At 40.5% G+C, this 19,678-nt stretch overlaps 2 protein-coding genes across 9 annotated transcripts in view; one reads left to right on the top strand and one right to left on the bottom strand.

The window, feature by feature from the left end:
- Positions 1-16,028, bottom strand: part of nf1a (neurofibromin 1a) — a 101,272-nt gene extending 85,244 nt beyond the window's left edge. For all 7 annotated transcript variants that reach the window (XR_007884427.1, XR_007884426.1, XM_051397903.1 and 4 more), the window contains exons 1-7: positions 15,780-16,028; positions 5,247-5,390; positions 4,743-4,826; positions 3,860-4,050; positions 2,980-3,086; positions 1,818-1,885; positions 1,546-1,621 (exon numbers count right to left, since the gene is read on the bottom strand). Coding sequence is in view for 5 of the 7 variants with exons in the window: in XM_051397903.1 (XP_051253863.1) it covers positions 1,546-1,621; positions 1,818-1,885; positions 2,980-3,086; positions 3,860-4,050; positions 4,743-4,826; positions 5,247-5,390; positions 15,780-15,839 (730 nt within the window). In the remaining 2 variants the exon portion in view is untranslated. The remainder of the gene's footprint in view (positions 1-1,545; positions 1,622-1,817; positions 1,886-2,979; positions 3,087-3,859; positions 4,051-4,742; positions 4,827-5,246; positions 5,391-15,779) is intronic.
- LOC127362358 (gap junction delta-2 protein-like) overlaps positions 1-19,678 on the top strand; it is a 678,509-nt gene that overhangs the window by 545,841 nt on the left and 112,990 nt on the right. The gene's annotated exons all lie outside the window — the stretch shown is intronic.

The following is a 19,678-nucleotide window of genomic DNA, read 5'->3' as shown; positions in this document are numbered from 1 at the left end:
TACGTCGCCATGCGTTTCAGACACCGTGCAAAAGACTTCTGCGTTCATAGTGAGACTCTCCACTGCGAACCGTGGAAATTCAGCGCCACGCTACGCACACGCCGTTTGACGCACAGCAAATATTTGATCAACTTTCGATCACCAACGTGTCTTGATTGCAGTGATCGAATTTGACGTCAATCCGATAAAATCTGTAGGAGGAGTTAGTTAAAACAGAAGCCCTTAAATGCCGGAAATAGCATCACAGTTTGACATTCGATTCAACCTGGCCAACTTTGAGGGAACGCCACGGACACGCCCTTTAACGTACAGTCACAAATAGCACTACTTTTAATCAACAACATATGTTGACTGTACTGACTAATTTTGAAGCAGATCCAATAAATTCTCTAGGAGGAGTTCGTTCAAATACAAGGCAAAAAATTCACCGAAAATGAGCACGGAATTCAAAATGGCCAACTTTGACGGAAAGCCATGAACACGCCCTTCAACTAGCACAACTTTTGATCAGCAATGTTTTTTGACTGTACTGACCAATTTTGAAGTAGATCCGATAAATTCTCTAGGAGGAGTTCGTTCAAATATAACACGAAAACTAACAGAAAATGACCACGGAATTCAAAATGGCCAACTTTGGCGGCACCCCACGGACACGCCCTTCAACATACATGCACAAATAGAACAACTTTTAATCAGCAACATACTTTGACTGTACTGACCAAGCAGATCCGATGAATTCCCTAGGAGTTTGTTCAAATACAACGCAAAAAGTTCGCCGAAAGTGAAAATCAAAATCAAAATGGCAGACTTCCTGTGGGGTTTCGGGTATGGGTCCAAGAGGCTTTTATTGTACGTCTCAGCACGTTACACGTGCCTACCGAGTTTCATACGTATCGGTGAAACATGGCTCCGGGGATGCTTTTTTTTTATTCCTGTAGGGGGCGCTACACACACAACAAACACAATTTTTGGTATGTGAGCTTCAGGCACCACTCTACACGTGCCCTGTGAATTTCATATTCATAACTATCCACCAGAGCGCCACCTAGTGGAGAATATTTGACACCTTTATTAGTGAGCCTCAGGGAGCCATGGGCAAGCATCGTACCAAGTTTCATTTTAATCACACGTGCCGATGTGGAGATATAAACTTCATCATTTTAAAGAGCGCCACCTTGTGGCTATGGCCTGAAATTGTGCACGATGCCTAAGGAAGACATGGGGCACTATGGACCCAAGCTTGGTGTCAATACTTTTATCACGTGAAAAAAGAGCTTAATTTATGTGGTATTTGCTGGATTAATCAAATCATACAGACTTCTCTATAAACACTGTTTTCAAATGAAGCTCAGAAAATGTACTATTACACTAGCTGTGTTTTGTCTAAAAATAAGGCTGTAAAGAATTCTTTCAGCTAGTACCTCAAAGTACATGTGAATAATTATTGATGACTGGCTTGTTTTGGCTGTATCTGTAGAGCTCTTATACAAATGTAATCAAGTTAAATCAAATCAGTAAGACTGCATGCTATGAATCCGTTCATACCTGCCATATCTGCCTGTGGTCGTTGGTAGAGCATGGTGAACTCATCTGGGTAATTCTCCACCCAGTTCCAAAACGCCTGTGGAGAGAGCGCGAGTAGAAGTTTAACTTTGGAATGGGAAAACATTTCTCTGCTACCAAATGTTAACCATTGCTCATTTATTGTTGACATTTCAGATATTCATTAGTATACTCTAGCACACTAGAATCAAAACTTTATGAGAGCCATTCAAAGTATTATAGTTCGAGACAGAAACAGGGCAGTGTACAAGTACCTTTTCTAAGCTGTTGATGACTGCTAACTGGGCCGGCTTCTTGAGAGCTCTAAACTTCAATACAGTTTCTGCAAGAAAACACAGCAAAATGAACACATAGATCACAGAGACTGTCGCAACCTCTACCTCAATTTCTTCATCATTTCTGGCTATCACATTAACAGAACAGGAGGAACTCTTGAAGCAGCACTGACACAGTTCTCTACCAGGGTCTAACTATTCTAATAGATTGAAACAATGCCTGGGTACCCATAACCTTGCAAGGCAGCTAGACTTGCAAGATCACACGAGAATCCATCTTCCCAGGCTTCAAGCTATGAGCTTGTGTCCAACCACAGTGGTTCGGACCAATCAGCGTCCTATGAGCAACTGGCAGCTACATAGTTCATATACCATAGAGACAAGCACAGTTTTCAGATGCTAGTTTTGCTAAGTTTTTAATGTTACACTAGCTAATACTAAGACGTAATGCAATAATGCATCGTAACACAACGTTTTTTTGTGGTTATTTTAAGTAGCTAGTGTTTGTGAGTCATCTTGCTTCCTTATCTCCGTTGAGGGATGTACATGTGGAATACCAATATCCATACACTTTCTGATGTACAGTCAATCATAATGTGTTACGGCATCTGTAAATGCAGGACCCCTGAGCATATCTGGTGCCTACAGTGGCTGCTAAAGAGGTTAGCATAGATGCTGCTAGCAACAGTCTTCTCAGAACTGGAGAGCACTCCTCATTGAAAGAAAAACAAAGAATGGCACTGGAGGATTTTCTCCATGTAAAAGATGTTTTCTCTCTTTTCCAGACTGACTTCAGTAAGAGTTTGACTACGTTATATGGTTCATTGATCTGATTGGGTGAGGTTTACCCATCATAGATGCTGACAGACAGATGATTCATCCATTCACCTGCAGAGTATTTTTTGAAAGTGCTTGCCCTTTTCTGAACTGTTTCAAATTATGACTTTCCACATGGTTCTCCGTAACAAACTATCTGGCGCAGTCAGGTTAGGGTACTCAGGCATTGTAACAATCTATTAGACTTGTCAGGCTCTCAGAAAATAAAGACAGTTCGATCAGAAATGTGTGACAATATTTAACTGAAAGAACTGTGGAGTTCTGAGCCTGATAATGTAAACCTGTAAGAACATTAGAGGCTAACCTTGCAGCAGTCTCTTCAGCTTGGAGCAGTCAACATTGATGTACTGCATCAGCTCTATGTCATGAACATCCACATTGTCCTCTGAGCACACGGTCAGCTCCTGTAGCCTGGGGAGACACAAAAGCACACATGGATTCTGCTGCCCTGAATGCAGGCAAAGACACCAAGAGATGAAATATGAAATTATTTTTCAGCTTTCATCTGGATGTGAGATTATTTTCCACCATCACCCTGCTCATTATGTGGTAGGTGGTCCAGTAGGTGGCGCTCTCACTATATCTGAATATTATCATGTAGATGTTTTCAGGGCGGGACTCTTATCAGACAAGTGAAGTTGGAGCCAAATGGACAATGTACACTCAAGTTACAGCAAACTCGTGTTTCGTGGTGTCACATCAAAATTTTCTGCCACGCCAGAGACACGCCCACTCACCACATTCATCACATATCATCAACAATGTGTTTTGCATTTTATAAGTAAATTTCAGCTGGATCTGATCTTCCTGCTAGGAGTAGAACATGAAAGTATAAAACGTGATATTTCCTGTTGCCACTAGGTGGCACTCTCACTATTACTGAATATTATCGCATAGACATGTTCAGGGCGGGACTCTTATCAAAGATGTGAAGTTTTACAGTCAGTGCTCGGGCCCTAATTAAATATGAAATGTGGTGCTTCAACCCAACTACAAAAGAAAAACGTCATGATTCAGAATCTGGAACCAGTGAATTCTTGGCATTTTTGCTTACGAAGTTGAATTTCTGTCAGCTAATCAATACACTGACTAATCATTTCAGCTCTACTGGACAATACACAGTAAATTCACAGACAGCTCCAAAGAGACAGCAGCTAGGGGTTCGGAGGCTCGCTCCAAAATACCTGGTGGAGATGCGGCTGAAGACGGCGTTGAAGTTGTTGCAGCTCAGGGAGAAGAGGACAGCTGAGGCCGAGGCCCGGAGCTCAGCAGCATGTTGGTGGCCCTCACGGTATGTGTGGATGAAATGGCAGATCTCCGGCAGCAACTGTTTGACCAGCATGGTCTCATCCAGACGCAAGCAGTCCTTGGATTGCTGAGGAGGGAGGACACAGTCAGAAAAGAGCCAGTCGTCTGTTTAACTGATTTGATCCTCCATGTTAGAACTGGGGAGAAGCTATGGGTCAGCACCCAAAGGACCAGGTCAAAACATCGCTGAAGATTTGTAGGCCAGAACAGACAAATCAAGGGCCCTAAAAGTTTCTCCTACAGACTTGGAAGGTTGAGATGTATTCAGGCCACTGAATCGAATACACTGACCCTTTAAATACTCATATCAGTACTCGGCATCAGCAAGTACCCAAATGTAAGTACTTGGACTTGTATTTGGTGCATCCAAACATTTAGAAACCTATTCCAGTTCAGAAGCACATCAGCCACAAATGCAGAAAGGTACCTGGCTTCCATCTGACTATGAACGCTAATGATAAAAACCTGTACAGGAAGCTGAAAGCAGGTCCCATCGGATGGTAGGCTCCCACTAAATGCCTGCAAATGTAATCCGGGCCTGCTGATCCACCGAGAAACTCCAAGAGATGAGGAGAGTGTGATTGATGGCGGATAAGTACATTAACAGTGGTTTGTCTCTCTGTGAGCACAAACACAGCAGCACAGATACTGAATCATTTCTGAGTTGGATTTTAGATAATTTCTAAAAAAGTTTTTTTTAAAAGGTGACTTTGTTTTCTACAGATGAAGACAGCGTGGTGTTCAAAGGGGAAGACTCACCCCAGCCAGGCACTTCTCCAGGGTGTCAAGAATGATGAGCTGGGAGAGGTAGAGGTTCTTCTCAGAAGCTTCTCCAAATATCCGCTGGGAAGACAATCACAGTCAGAACATCATTCACTCAGCATTTACACATTAGCACACCGCATTAGGAAACATCAGGGTTTGGTGTTGTCCTACCTTCCGCATCAGTATCACTTCATTAGACTTTGATATACACTCCTCCCTAAAATCATAGCCTTACTGTTAAGATTCTAACTTATTATTATTATTATTATTGTTCAACTTCATGTACATCATAAAGCCTTTAATATAAAGACAATTCGTTAAAATCGGTTGAGAAATGTCGACTTGAAAAATAAAAATATGAATTATCTTGGGGTTCAGATTATATTATATTTTTGACATCATGGGTTAGGGTTACTACCAGTATGAAAGGAGGGATGATTACAGCAACCAATAACCCACTGCCCTCTCCTCACACAGAGGAGGAAGAACCACACTCACCATGTTGTTGACATTTTTGAGGATGGTTGTGAGGCCACTGATGACGAGGGAGAACTTGTACTTGGAGATGTTGATCAGACATTCCTTGTTGTGCTCTGTGCTTACTTTGGTGTGGGTGTTCTGGTGTCCAACTTTAATGGGAAGCTGGAGGAAAAGACAAGACGGTCAACAAACTGTTCAGTTCATGGCATTACATTACAGTGGAGTCAATTCACCATTATGGAATATTATTCTGTGTAACATTGTCGGCTTTGTTATTTTTATTGGGCTGCAATCATCACATACTGTAGCGTCCACAAACAGAGTTTCCTATTATGGACGAGTCAACACTGCACAGCTAAAAAACAACATCGCATCGACTACAATGCCAAACTCAAGGCTTCAAAGCGGTGCACCACAAGCCAATGACATCACAATTGGTTTGCACTTAGTAAACTCATACTTATATTCCAAGGTTTTGTCCAACAATAGTCAGCCGTATCAGGCCTAAAGATTGGACTCCTAATTGAAAGTCTTGGACTCAATACAGCCCCATGGTTTCACCATGAAGTCAGACTGTCACACCATCACATGCACATACTACATAACATAAAACAGGCTATGCCTCTGTTTGCAGTCCAGTGCAGCATAGTGCGGTCAGTGAGCTCTTTGTTTCATGCAGCTAGGCCTAGTCATTCCTCGAAAGGTCACACATGCACTCAGTGTCCAGTTGATTAGGTACACCTAGCTTAAGCTAATGCAGACTAATACAACAGCTCTGCAATAGATCCTCCCTGCCTAAACACTGTTCAGAAAGAGGCAAAAGCAAATAGAAAAATATATTCTTTGTTCCTCCAACAGGGTTCTCACTGGGGTGGGTGAAAAAAGAAACTGGGTACATGAAAAAGAGAGAAACAGACAACTTTTATAACCCAACCCATAAGTAAAATACCAGGAACAAAACTGATAAATAGCTTGTTCAGTGGACAGTAGTGGAAATATAAATCCACAGTGACTCCTGTGTATGTACTGTCAATGTACAGACCCCCATGTAGAATGAATGTCACTCCAGATCACGTCACAGGTGCGACTCAGGTAAATGGTAATGGTAAATGGTAGGGCTGGAGGTAAACCATTATTTATTAAATGATTTATCGGGCGATTATTTTATCGATTAGTCGACTAATCTAACGACTAACTGGACGATTAACGTGAGTTAGCTAACGTTAGACAGATAACGTTAAAAGCTACTGCAGTCTTCTTGCTACCGTTAGCTAGATCTAGCAGCTGTGCACTTTGGTGGTGCTAGGCTAACCAACGCGTCTCAGCTCTCTCTCTGAAACGGAGGCAGCCGTTTGCCGCTCGCGATGGAGACAACAACAAGCACCAATCAATCTCATGCCCGTGCAGCGCGCCGCGCAGCCCGAGCTCCGCGCACCCCGGTGGCGCCAGCCAATCACCCCAGCCCCCCGCGCAGCCCGCCCGCAGCCGGCCAGCAGCCGGTGTGTCGGTTTAACTGGTGGTTGAATTAACTGGTGATATTCCCGAGCATTGATGCAGATCTGTACACTAGAAATACTGACTGAATTGACTTCTTTTCATAATTTTAACCAACCAGAATGAAATCCATAACACTGTAACACCCCAGTTCTGATGTCTAATAAGATTAACAGAGGTACCTGGAGTTTCAATCAATTTTATTTGCTACGGCGATCTCCGGACGCTTGAAGAGAATGACACAGTAGGTGACTGTGTCGATGCCTGTTCCAAACACTGCAAATGTCAATAAATAATCCAAAAAATGTTCTTGCTGTCGTTTTACGAATCCTTATTAATCTGATGTCAGGTCTATTTGAGAAGAGTTTATACTGTCACACAGTCTGTAAGGAAACATGCAGTATATGTTTAACGCAGTGTGTAGTCAGCTGTGGCAAAGCGTGATACGCCCAGATCAACTGGTGATAGCCTACAACATTTTACCATCGATCATGTCGCGTCTACACTTTTATCTCACCAATCACAATGATATTATACACATAACAGCACACTCTTTCATCCAAATTAGACAACTGTCAAATCTCATTTTGCAATAGGAAGAGAAATTGGATAATGTTAAAACTTTAATCAGTAGAGGGTCTACGATATACAAATCCGATTCACATGGGATTTTGAATAAATGGGACAGAGATTATAAGATGTGATAGAATTGTGGTATTATACATTGAAACAGTCAGTATATGTTTAATACCATCTTGAAGTAGAGTTGTGACAAAGCATTATGAGCAGATTAACTTGTGATGCAATCTGTCTACCATTGATCACGTTTCATAATAAGGTTTACAGACTTTATCTTTTATTTATATTCTATACATGTCAGCAAAGTCTTTCAACCAAATTAGATATTGTTACCTATTTTGCAATAGGGGCAGAAGTTGGATGCCCAGCTGTACAAACTAAGATCAGAACAGAATGGTATAGGTTTGGTTAACTACGCACAGGTGCATGTATGGGGGGTTGGGGTGGTAGTCTGTATGAGTTTCATTCACATGTCAATTCTTTTTAGGTTTTTAAGTAAATTTGGACAGGGATCATCAAGCGATAATCTTGTCACAGTCACATTTGCAAATGCTGCACAATAGTAAAACCTGAAAGCATGTCAAATGTGATTAAATTGTGTCATTATATATGGTAACCATAAACCTTTACAACATATTTTAGAAATAATGTCTGTAATTTGGAATTGGAATTTCCCCATTGTGGAACAAATAAAGGAATATCTTATATCTTATCTTATCTTAATTTCTAACTTGCATTTAGACCGGCCAAAATCAAATCATTAACATAAGGTACATGTCATGCCAATAAATCCTTTACAAAATGTTTTTGTTGTCCATACATTGATATTATACTGACGTCAAAATCTTTTCAGAACAGTTTATACTTTCATAAAGACTGTAAATATGTAAACCCATCTTGAAGTTAGCTGTGGCAAAGCATGATATGACCAGATGAACTTGTGATACAACAGCTGTTTTCATTGATCTTATTTCCTTTTAAAGTCTACAGACTTTTATTTCACTAATCACAATGATATTCTGTACATGTCAGCAAACTCTTACTTACAAATCATTTCTTTCCTTCAGTCACAAATTGGTCAATTTAGCTGCTATGTAAGACTTGCATTGTATATTGAACTTGAGTTTGTCCACCATGATCACATGTGGGTACATTTGTTTTCTACACCAGAGCTGGTATGTTGCTTAAGTAGCCTAAGGATTTGATTTTGGTGGTGTGTGAAGCTATTGCTCAAACGATAACTCCGTTTAATCAGTTTTACATGCATTTAGGTCTTATTGTGCAGTATTTACCAATTTTATAATTATGACTTTATTTTCAAATCCAGAGTTGTGACCTGCAGCACATGTAGACTAAACTGAATTGGGATGAGTGAGCAAAACGTCTAGATTTTAATATTAAACTCGATGGACGGTAAATAGTGTAGCATGAATGTGCACTCTGCCACAGCTACAAAGTTCTCCACACTGCTTGGAGCGTAAACTCGGACTGATTCATTTATAGGCTGGATGTAATTGCACACATTAAAAACAACTATGACACTAGACCGGTAACATGAGGATTTTGGACGTTTTATTGACGTTATCAGTGTTATGTCACATACATTGCCATTCCCTATAGTCCTCACTTTATACTCTTACAGATTTGAGAACCTGCTGGTTCCTGAGGAATACATAAATATTCATTATAGAGACGTTTTTTGTGAAGGTTTTTTTTTTTTTCACAAGAGAAACTACGAGCATTGAGCTCATCATCTCAACCAGTCTCACTCAGGATAATATCACAGGTTAATCCAAACTCTAGCGTACTCTGTTAATGTTTTACAATAGTGCAAGTGTGTGGTTGCCTTTACAAACAATTACATTTTGGTGTGTTTAAATTATTTAAAATAGTTAGTGTTTCTAAGATGTATTGTAAAGCCATTGTATGATTACAATATACGATATCCAAAGGAGTCTTTCTTCGATGTAACGTTATAGCTGTTAATGTCTCCATGACAGTGAATAATAGTTCCGTAGTGAGGAGCAGACACCAACATTATTGTTCCAGTAAAGAGTTTCTATTGCAGTGTTTTAAAAGTCACCAACAACTCAATGTCATAGAAGTAGTCATAATCTTTATTTCCTGGTTCGGCAATAAGGGGTCCTAAAAAGCCACGCCTACACACATCTGCCTCAGTATCACCAGTTAACTCAACTCCAGTTAAACCGACACACCGGCCAGCAGCCAAGGTCCACGCCAGCCAACGTTAGCTACTATAGATAGCTGTGTTCTGCAGCCGTAAGCCAGCTACCATTCAAGCCAACATTAGATGATAACTAACGTTAGCTAAACACAGCTGTCTGGGCGCCAGTAGCTAGCCAACGTTAACATTAGCCACCAACCCAGCACGAACAAACCGCACGGAGAGCCAAGACAGCCGGTCAGCACCACCGAAGTGTGCAGAGCCCGAGCCACACAACACACAACACACCACACAAACATGAAACCAACCCAGCCAACGGCAGCACCCACCCGCCACCGTCTCCTCCACGAGCGACAACGGGGTGCCTCCGCCACAGATGCTCCCACATTGCCCAATGGAGTTGGTATACCACACCAGCACCACAGCAAAGAGCGCCAATAACCACACCTTTACGTTTGGAACTAAATTTGAAGTATTCCCAAACCTTCCACGATTCAGGGCGAGCTGTTTTTTTTAGGACTTTTTCTTTTATTGGGGCTTTTATTGGGAATTCTGTGAGGAGGTTGCTGTTTCGTCCTCCATTCTGCAATGTTTTGGTCTCCCACGTGTGCGTGCGTGTGTGTGTGTGTGCGTGCGTGCGTGCGTGCGTGCATAGAGCTGTGGCGAAGCGTTGACGCAAAAATTGGACGTCGACACGTCGCTACAGGACTAGTAAATGGACCTGTACTTGGCGCCTTTCTAGTCTTCCGACCACTCAAAGCGCTTTTACACTACAGCCACATTCACCCTTTCACACACATTCACTCAGTGATGGCAAAGTCCATCAAACAGAAACTAACTCATTCACAGCAATTCGGAGTTCAGTATCTTGCTCAAGGATATTTCGACATGTGGCAGGAGGAGCCGGGGATTGAACCGACAACCTTCCGATTAGAGGACGACCCGCTCTGCCTCTGAGTCACAGACGTCATATTTATCAAACAGTGATGAAATATTTAATATTTTCCATGATTTCCTAAGGTATAGGAAATGTCGATCGACATATATGAAGATGGCCGACATGACAGTTCTTTTAAAGTGAAAACAGAACATCTTGATCGCCCCCTGGTGGCTGGTTGCAGTACACTTCATAAAGCCCACTGCCTCCATGTTAACTGGAACAAACAAAAAAATCAAAGTAATAAATACATTTTTCCCCAAAGATGGTATCTATCTGTCATTTTAGGTAGTTCTTATTACACTGATGTATGTTCAAGTGTTCATTTTCTTATCAGTTAAGTTGTAATTAGTCATTTGAAGCTCAAAATGGATGTCCCGAGCAACGTTACATAGTACAACAGTGTTTACAAGCAACATACCAATACGTATTTTTCAAGGCCGATACAGATACAATACAAATACAGATTGGACTTTTTACTGCACTACATGCATTTGATCATTTTAGTTCATTTGCAAATGATTATTAATACAAAATATAAAACTAATAAATTATGATGCATTATTATAAATTAAGCTACCCAGCAGTATAAAGTAATCAGCTGCAACATTAAAGTGATGAACACATTAACGCAGCAAGAATTATAATCCAGTTATATAATATATATAATTCTGAAACAAGAGATTCCACACTTTTACTTTTGGCACTAAGTAGAGTTTGATGCTAATACGTTTGTACTTTTGCTTAAGGAAGATTTTGGATACCTTTTTAACATTATCTAAAAAAAATAGTTTCATTTTTTTTATATTTCAGAGATTCTTAGAGGCAGCTCATGTACCACTAGTGGTACACGTACCATAGTTTGAGTACCAGTGGTTTAGAGACTGGCTTGTGAGTCCAGGACACCCCACATATATAAAATGAGCCACAATGCAAGACAGCTGAATGGACATATCAGTTCCTTTAAGCAGTGAGTGGATAGTTCAACATTCCTCAAGCTCTGTCAGGAACACACATCATTTATTGCAGATTGCCTGGCTGTGACAGAGCTGGCTGTGAAGACGAAAACAGGAAGTGGGCCGCATCTCTGCAATGCTCTCTCTGATCTGGATCATAATTTATATGCAAGTAGACAAGTCCTCATTGGACCTGTGAGCATTATACTCCTGCTTGACCCTCCAATTTTCTGCTTGCAGTTACATTTGCTAACTATATATATCTCTTTCATATTAGTAAAGTGTGGTACTCTGGACGGATTCACTGAGAGTGACTTGTCAATCATAAGGTAGCCACGCCCTAAAGCATACCCTGCTTTATCGTCTATTTTACAATAAATGGGACCATCATTTATTAATGAACATGTCATGTTTGGAAAATGCATTATGTTTGCAGGTTTCGGAATATGCTTGTATTTCATATACTCCTTGAAAAATACTTTTTTTAAACATAATCTGGTGTTTCATCCACACAATCAGTCAACCAAAAATCTTTTAATATTTGAAATGAAACAACCCATCGTTATATTTATTTGTCGTCTATTGCCGTGTCCACTCGTCATTCACAACTGCCCCATATCCAAGGACTGCTGTGTCCAGACCTTCCTGGCCGAGCCTTCCTTCCGCACCAGTTTTGTTTTGTACAATATCTGCAGAGAGAAGGAAAGTCAGTCTGGATGACAATCCTCTCTCACAAAACAATAAACAACAACGTCCTTCATGCAACTGTCAAACATATCTAAATTGGGCTCAAAGGTTCATTCTTGACCTTGGAAACAGACCAGAAAAAGCCTCATCACAAAGTCCACTTTCTTGATATTTCTAAAACTTTCACTTTACATCGAGTTAAGAAGATTAGACAGAATTCCATGATTGAGGTAACATGAACTAAACAATCTCCATGACAACTGAGCAACACCATTCCCCAAGAAAGCCCAAGAGCAGTGTGGACCTGATAGATAAGTAGCACTGAAACACGCAAATGTTAAAAGACCTACAAGAAGGCTACAAGAAAACCCAATAAGGATATTAAATATATAATATATATCATTTCTGCTAAACACTACAGCTACATAGCTGCAGTGTTTATAGACAGTTTTAGCAGATTTAGTGAACACCACATATAGGATGACCTATATGTAGTTGAGCGGTGTTCAGTTAGTAACTTCAGTAAGTTAAGTAATTTCCCCCTGGGATTTTCAATCAGTATTTCTGATTCTGATTCTGATTCTGATTCAGGGCGGCTGTGGCTCAGAGGCAGAGCGGGTTGTCAACTAATCAGAAAGTCCGATCCCCGGTTACTCCCGCCACATGAGTCCTTGAGCAAGATACTGAACCCCAAATTGCTGCTGTGAATGTGTATGAATGCGTTAGTTTCTGTTCGATGAGCTGAGTGAATGAGTGAATGTGTGTGAAAGGGTGAATGTTGCATGTAGTGTAAAAGCACTTTCAGTGGTCAAAAGACTAGAAACGCGCTATACAAGTACAGGTCCATTTAGCATTTCCATTATCCCAAATGTTTCCAACAATGTTCAAACAAAATCTGTCATTGTATTCAGGTAACGCTGCGTTTCACCGGTCGCCTGTCGATGGCGTCATATCCCCTTTGTGCCTGCGTCAGCGTTGTGGTTGTCTGCCAGAAGCTGTCATACATTGACTGTTGATCCAGTCTGAAGCCACATTGTTACCATCCACTGTTTAGATCTTGGTGCTTTTTAACTCTAGATTTGAACCGGATGAAGGATTTTAGTCATCGGACATCTGGATCTTAAGTTATCAGAGAAACAAGCTGAGCTAACGTTAGCAGCAGCTCGGCTCACAGCCCCTCCGGGACGTCAATGCAATGATGGTAATGGTGGTGAAGACAACAACTGTTGATCCATGATCACATGCTATTCACAACATCATCAGACTTTGTCTGTTGTTATTGTTTTAATGTCTAACGCTAGAAATGACATATTATACATTTAAATGCATAAAAGCCATTCCATTTCTGATTCTTTCTTATTTCAACAACTTTAGGCACATTTTGATAGATGACAAACGTGCACAAACACAGATTCACTGACTTCCAAAATGTTTGTGATGTCACAAATCATGCATGTAGGCCCCACCCCTTAAAATCTGATTTTCAGTGAGCACAGAGAAACTCCACTTTCAGCAGATGAATGTGAAACATCCTTCTAGTGTCAAACTCTGCACATACATTATTCAAACAGCACACTGTGGGAACGCGAAGAAACACTGAGTTCTGACTGGAAGAGGACTTTACCTATACTGTTATCACTGTTATTCAGATAGCTAAAAGGAGAAAAAAGGTTAGCATCAGTAATAAACTCAATATTTACGAAGAGAAAAATAAAAAACAATGACTGGGAAGCTTTAGGCAAAGGGTAACAATAATGAAGAAGTGGATTTAACACCTTAAGCCAACAGCAGTAATCTGAGCTGAGTCGCTAAACCCCGGCCACAATCCATGATCTGTGGCAACTAACACCAGCACTAAAGCCTTCTGGAGACTAAACAACGCCTAATGACTTTTAAATGATTGGGTTGTTTCCAACACAAACTCAGATTTCCCTTTAAACAACAAATGTTAGAAATGCAAACTGACTGACAGAAAGTTGAACATACTACATTTAACCTTTTCCTGACGTTTCTTATTTCAGGATGTTAATCCAATACTGTCTGATATTGACCAAAATGACTGGATCGGATATTGAAACAAATGAAGTATATCCGACACAATCCCTCCATCGACCAATAGGATGGCATTCAGCGATATCAGTGGCCAGTGTTTATCTGTCTCTACCTATCACATTCATTTTGCGCTGGCTAAAACTTTTGTTCAAAGTCAGATATTGGTTTTCCAGCATTGGCACAAATTGTACACAAATACTGATGGCAGAGAGCAGCTGTTCAGCTCTGCATCTCACATCTTGGATCAGAAGAGAAATATACTGAGCTGCAAACAGGAAGAGATAGTTATCTTTGTAGATTTATTTGTTTCCTTGGCACAAAAGGGCAAATAAATAACAAGAAAAAAAACATCTGCATCGGCCAAATTGTTCGTCTAGACATCAGCGCTGGCCCAGAATTTCCCAATCGCTGCATCCCCAGTGAACAGTTTTACTATGAGCACGTGGAAATGCATTGTATTGTATAAACTGTAGGAATAGATTTGTTATGGAGAATTGAAGGAAACACATAGCTTCACTGCAGATGTTCTGCCTGCTGTATCAACCAGTGTGTAGGATGTGGTGGCATCTAGCTATGGAATTGCAGATCACAACTCCCTCTCCCTTCCAAGTGCAAAGGATAAACAACGGTGGCTGCAAACACCAGTATTTAGAGCCAGTGTTTGGTGTGGCCCTTCTGGGCTACTGTGGAAACATGGAGGTTCAACATGGAAGGGAACTTCCATGTTGAACCTCCCTCTGTGATTATACACTAAGGAAAACATATCTATGCATTTTATATTATGTGCATCCATACAAATTCTATTTATGAGGGGGAAGAAGACGATATAGGATTGGTATTGGCTCAAGGTTGCATATAGGACATGAAAAAGTGCTATCAAGCCATCCCCATTTTTTATTTTCATGAACATAGCTTGACTTTTATAGTTGTGCAGTTTAGGAATTAAGGTTTCCTTTTAAATCTGTTGAAAAATGCTGCTACAAGCCTTGTTGCTATAGAACACTTCAGACCATTATCACATACATACAGTGTAGCTATGGATTCAAATGGAATTAAAGGGAACACAAAGCTTCAGTGCTGCTGTCTCAGCTGCCATATGAGGCGGACAGTGGCTGTTCAGAGATCAGCTAGCAAGAGAGAGCAGTATTCACTCTTACTGCTGACGTTCCCTCACATGCCACTAACTTCATTTGCTCAAATGAATGCAGCGTGCTAATCCACTCACATCTTATTTGTTTACATTAGATAGCCGGGCCTGCTAACGTTAGCTACCTAGCTGGCACCAGAGAAAACGTTAGCTGAGGAACTTTAATTGACACACGGACGCTCAAATATCCCGGACATACCGCTGGATTGTGGATTATTCCACGGTTTGCCGGCTACCGTTAGCTCCGTACAAACAGCAGGACAAACGGCGGATAAATCCGCTAATTGATCGTGGAGACGGCGCTAGCTTAAAAAAAGACATCATTCTGAGTGTTTGCAGCTCGGACAGACAACATCAACACATCTGAGCTCTCAAGCAGTCCTCACAGGAGACCGCTGCGAACCTTCCTCTATCAAAAAGGAGCCCATCTGTGGAACTAACATTAGCCGAAGTGGTGGGGCCCTCAACACTGCCAAAGCTTGCTACACCCATCCACTGAATCAACCCATCTTACCTGCTCATCAAATCTAGTAATCACGGCCTGGACCCATTCCACTGGTTTGTGAGCCGCCATGGCCGGGCGGAGGGACACCGCAACGCTGCGCTGGTAGATCCAAGGTATGAGGCCAGAGCTGACGGGCTTATTTATGCATGAAAATCTGTCCCGAGTCGATGGGAAAGGACGAAAGGGGCGAGTATTTTTCCCTTTCTGTAGGATTCACCATGCCACCGCCATGACACACCACCGGAAGTCTTCTTCAGAGAAATTGATGGGAGGTGTTGGAGAGCAGGGTCAAGCTAGCAGGAATGAAAAAGACCACTTCCAGGCACAATCTTCAAAGTAACGATTGTTGACGAAATGTCAAACAAATGCACATGTGAAATAAAGACAGCAATTTAATCAACTTAAAGCTCTTTATGTGTGGCACATCGTGTATTTTTAGGAATATTGTGTCTACGACTAAGACAACTAAAACTGCGAAGAGGACGTTGAAACATTCGGATTCACAGCGATAAGCCCACACAGTGCTGTATTAGATGTTCTACTCATCCGAGTAGAACACGGTCTTTCATGTGATATTCTTTAGTTTTTATTTTGAAGGACTTTCCTTTACCTTACTTCCGCTACTAATGTGGAACACTCTGGCGGATGGGCAGCCCGTTTGGAGCGCATGCGTCAAGTGCGATCAGACTTTATCAGATTGTTTTCAGTACCAAGAATGGATTTTAACAATGGTTAGCTCTTGTGAAAGTCTTAACCAAAACAAATACACACAATTTGGACACAAGCAGTTGCAATGATCCACTCTGTCTCTAGAATGTATAAGAATGTAAAAGTTATTTAAAAAGTGTCACCTCAAAAAAAGGTAAAGTAAAAGAAAAACAGATCATTTGAAAAGGTTTAGTGCTTAGTGATACGTTTAGCACAGTGATTTATTCTTATAAGGTAAAGGCAATAAACACAGTTAGGGAAATACAGTGTGACCATATGAAAATTCTACTTTTTAAGGGACAGTTTAACCCAAAATCAAAAATACATATCTTTGCTTGTACCATAGAGCTATTTATCAATCTAGGTTGTTTTGATGCAAGTTTTGGAGATTGGTGGACATTTATTAGATTTTTGACCATTTAAACACAGCACTGACATATTGTCAGCTTCTAATAGAGTTGATGTAAACATTTTCAAAGCCGCCTAATTCCACATCCAGCAGACACAGTAATGTGAACACTCATTTGGAGTGGTGTTTGTGTCCACCAATGTTACTAAAACTAAAATTATGAGTAAAAAAAAATTTGTTAAATAAAAACTAGAGTGAAACTAACTGAAATGATATTGTGTACTTATAAAACTATACAGGAAATGTCTTTAGTTTTAGTCTTTGTCAAATTTGGTCAAATTTGTCAACATAACAAGCACTGGTGCATTTGTTCATTGAGACTGGGATGTCTCCATGACTGTGAGTCAGTGTGTTTGTATTGTAATATCTGTTGAACTTGCTGCAAGGAGTCAGCCTTTTTACACAGGGTGCCAGCGCTCTGTAAATTAATTAATTTCATTTGAACAATATATTTCAGAGATTCCTCTGCATACCACAAGAGGCAGTACCATACTTTGACAACTAGTGATCCAAACTGTATTTGTCCCACCATGTCTAATGGGTGACATGCACATTATTAAAGTCACTGTGTGACTGAATTAGCTGAAGCAACACACAATCCTCACCAAGATGGTCTTTTACACATAAACATATGGGCTGTTAGAAGTCAAGTACTATATGGTGAGGCACATCAAACACACTTTTGGCTGGCTCTATGAAGAGGAAATACAGAAAAATGTGCAGAAATGAAGAATTCTAAAACTAACTAAATTCAAACTTATTTTATAAAAATCATTTATTGAACTATAATCATACAGTTGCAAATCAGTTAAGGCACCTTATTACATCTGCACAGATGTCACGAATGACTCCAAGGTATCAAGGTATGGTTGTCAATAACTTAATGGAAACAAACAGGATAACATTCACATTAAAGATGAAGAAATTCATGTGTGTTTGAGCATACTGTACTTAAGATAACACATTCTACAGTTACATTCAATAAGATACTTTAGAGCTACATTCAGCTGTTCACACGAGGCAGGAGCAGACTGAATCTTTTTTTTCCCATACACATTCATACAGATGGGTGTGAGTGGTACATGTCTGAGGCCAGGCTCAGGTTGCATTGACTTGAAATATTTAGAAAAGCACTGAGTCACAATAGGAAAACTCTGTGAACATTTTTGAACACCTCTGGGCAAACTTGGCAAACTGTGCACGAGTCCTTTGGTATGCGTGATATTGTGTCATTCTGTAAGACATCAACATGAATCCATCTGCTGCTCTAAAGTGAACGGGATTACATGGATCTTTATTCATCTGAAGGCACCAAGGAGCAACTGCTCAGGTTAATTTCTTCTTTTTGCAACTTGAACCTTGCTTAAAGCAAAGAAACACACTTTGGAGGAAGCTTTCATTAAGACTAATGGTAGGCCATTCACTGGCCTAAAGTGGATGCTTGTTGCGTGATGGGGGAATCCTTTGGGTATAGCCATTATCAGTTTTTCAAACTCCAGTCACTTTGGGAGTTCATGTCTTTGTAGTGGAACTGACATACTACTCGATAGCACCAGGCCTGGTAGCCACGTAGACAAAGACCACGATGAGCAGCACCACTACAGCCAGCGTAGGCAGCACTACAGTGGCCACCTGCTGTCGGGCCTCCTGCATTGCCTGCTTACGCTCCTTCTTGTCCTTGGAGGTTTCTTTCTTGGGTTTGCCTTTGAGCTGCCTCATGATGTCTCCACGACTGCACACACTATGTTCTTGCTGGGCTCACAGGAACCTGACAGGCACAAACACACAATAATGAGTCAGCTTTCAAGTGGTGTGGTAGACAGTAGGATTGTGAAAAAAATCCCAATATTTTGTTATGTGATATTGTATCAATTTTCAACACTATTGATTTTTATGCTTAAATTCCCAGCCATTAGAAGGCAGTGTTGTACACTGCCATCTGTAATGTCGGATGTTTGAGTCACTGTAATGCAAATGCAGATCTCACTGTTCTGGCTGCATTACAAAAGGTTTTTTTTAGATTTTTTAGATTACAAAAAAATTGCAATATATCACCTTGCTTACAGTATTGCGATATATACCAATATATTGAGTCGTAACCCCTGTACCGTGATACTTCGTATATCACCAATACAAGAAGACTACTACTTGCCCTACTAGACCGCAAAGCATAACATTCCTGGAAGTAGACACTGGACTTCATGCAAGAACATTTTCTTCCCCTGCTGCCGTTTAGGCTTCAACAAAAAGTTAAATGTTGTTAACATTTCCTTTTTTATATATATTATAGCTTATAGATATTTGATTGTTTGTTTATGGCACAAAATGGCTCTTTGATAAACCTAAACCTACTTTCTTCTCTAAGCTTGTTTGTACAAGTGTTCTGAGCAGACTCTCTTAACTGAACAAACTTTTTGTAAATCAGCATGATGGATGTCACCTGTCCATGAGGAGGTTTGAAACTGTACAATATGATTGTTAACACAATCACTGCAAACTGAGCAGTCGGATTGAGCGACTTTTCCTGACAACTGAACTGTAGTATATAAGTTGTCATGCAAACACATGCAAATACAATCATTAAATTAAAAAAGGGAAAAATATTGCAGAAGCTCTCAGTAATGATAATATGGAGAAAAGAATATTAATGCTGCACTAAAGGAAAAGTTCATTTTTTTCCCACTGTCTGGTGTCCATGTGTACATTAAAACAGGTTGTGCCAATTATACATATACATACATATATTAACATTTGTGACAAACAAAAACAAGCCAAAGTTATGAAATGTTAA

The sequence above is a fragment of the Dicentrarchus labrax genome, unplaced genomic scaffold (assembly GCF_905237075.1).
Source record: "Dicentrarchus labrax unplaced genomic scaffold, dlabrax2021, whole genome shotgun sequence".
NCBI classification, from domain to species: Eukaryota; Metazoa; Chordata; class Actinopteri; family Moronidae; genus Dicentrarchus; species Dicentrarchus labrax.
This window is presented reverse-complemented; position numbering and strand designations above follow the sequence as displayed.